The sequence below is a fragment of the Phoca vitulina genome, unplaced genomic scaffold, assembly GCF_004348235.1.
Source record: "Phoca vitulina isolate PV1807 unplaced genomic scaffold, GSC_HSeal_1.0 scaffold25, whole genome shotgun sequence".
Lineage (NCBI taxonomy): Eukaryota > Metazoa > Chordata > Mammalia > Carnivora > Phocidae > Phoca > Phoca vitulina.
In genome coordinates this window covers 9,012,490-9,014,189 of record NW_022589728.1, presented here as the reverse complement: position 1 = coordinate 9,014,189, position 1,700 = coordinate 9,012,490, and the positions used below count along the sequence as shown (strand labels likewise).

General features: G+C 50.2%; 1 protein-coding gene across 1 annotated transcript; it reads left to right on the top strand.

The window, feature by feature from the left end:
- Positions 1-359: 359 nt before the first annotated feature.
- MOS (MOS proto-oncogene, serine/threonine kinase) lies at positions 360-1,406 on the top strand. Its single transcript, XM_032422013.1, has one exon. It carries the CDS (start codon positions 360-362, stop codon positions 1,404-1,406), a length of 1,047 nt encoding a protein of 348 aa, XP_032277904.1.
- Positions 1,407-1,700: the final 294 nt, after the last annotated feature.

Here is a 1,700-nt window from a genome sequence, read left to right as displayed (position 1 = left end):
TTTATTATAATGAAGGAAATCATGGAAAAGGGGGGGTGTGAGTCCATGGGCAGCTCAGTACTGTTTATCTGGCGAACTCTTCTCAGCGGAGAGCTTGTTTTTATAAGAAGTCACTTTAAGTGTTAAAGGGAAATATTTTCATCTAAACAGGAGGGTTGTGCTTCATTCAGATCGTTTCCCCCCATCTGATAAAAACCCTTGCTGAGTAACAGCACAGATGTGGCTCATTTGGGGGAAATGAAGGAAGAGGAGAAAAACGCTGGGTGGAGCAAAGGAGTAATGAGCGATGCTTCCCCTTTTCGCCGGCCCTTTTTCTTTTCACTTACCTGAGCCACTCTGGAGTCCACTTTGAAGGCGCGATGCCCTCGCCTCTTCCCCGGCGCAGTTACCTCCCCAGCGAGTTTTCTCCCTCGGCGGACTCGCGGCCCTGCAGCAGCCCTTCCGAGCTCCCAAGCAAGGCAGGGAAGCTCTCCCTGGGTGGCACTCCTCCCAGGGCACCACGGCTACCACGCCGGCTGGCCTGGTGCTCCATCGACTGGGAACAGGTGTGCTTCCTGCAGAGGCTGGGAGCTGGCGGGTTTGGCTCGGTGTACAAGGCCACTTACCACGGTGTTCCGGTGGCCATAAAGCTAGTGAACAAGTGCACCAAGAACCGACTGGCGTCCCAGCGCAGTTTCTGGGCTGAGCTCAACATCGCCAGGCTTCGCCACGATAACATCGTGCGGGTGGTGGCTGCCAGCGCGCGCACGCCTGCGGGCTTTAACAGCCTAGGCACCATAATCATGGAGTTTGGTGGCAATGTCACCTTACACCAAGCCATATACGGTGCCGCCAGCTGCCCCGAGGAGGATGTGCAGCCTCACTGCTGTGCCGGAGAGCAATTAAATCTGGAAAAGTGTCTCAAGTATTCCCTAGATATTGTGAATGGCCTGCTTTTCCTTCACTCGCAAAACATTGTACACTTGGACCTGAAGCCGGCTAACATTCTGATCAGTGAGCAGGATGTCTGCAAAATCGGTGACTTCGGTTGCTCGGAGAAGCTGGAAGATCAGCTGTGCTTCCAGACCCCTCCTTACCCCCTAGGGGGCACCTACACCCACCGAGCCCCAGAGCTCCTGAAAGGGGAGACCCTAACGCCCAAAGCTGACATCTACTCCTTTGCCATCACTCTCTGGCAAATGGCTACCAAGGAGGCGCCTTACTCAGGGGAGCGGCAGTACGTGCTCTACGCCGTGGTGGCCTATAATCTCCGGCCGGCTCTGTCAGCAGCTGTCTTCACTGACTCCATCTCTGGGAAAAGACTTGAGAAGATCATCCAATGCTGCTGGAGGGCCAGGGCTTTGCAGCGGCCAAGTGCAGAACTCCTCCTGGTTGACCTTAACTCTTTAAGAGCTGAAGTTGACTGACTCTTAACCTGTATCGACATAAGTTTTGTCTTTATTTCTATTCGTTTTTAAATTAGTGACCATGTAGAGAAAAAACCATATTTGCAGGACGAATTTTTAGAAAATAAAGTTACTTAAAACTCCTTTTGGTCTCAAATGCTTCTTCTAAGACAAGTAGCATAGCTACAAATCTAGTAGTCAGCTTAATATTGTTAGTAACTAAACTTAGTCCCTCACAGAGTTTTATATATATATATATATATATATATATATATATATATATCTTTCACTGCAAGTGTGCTTACTGCAACAGTA

Excerpts from the sequence above, each read along its gene's own strand:
- MOS (XM_032422013.1), top strand. The coding sequence starts at position 360 with ATGCCCTCGCCTCTTCCCCGGCGCAGTTACCTCCCCAGCGAGTTTTCT.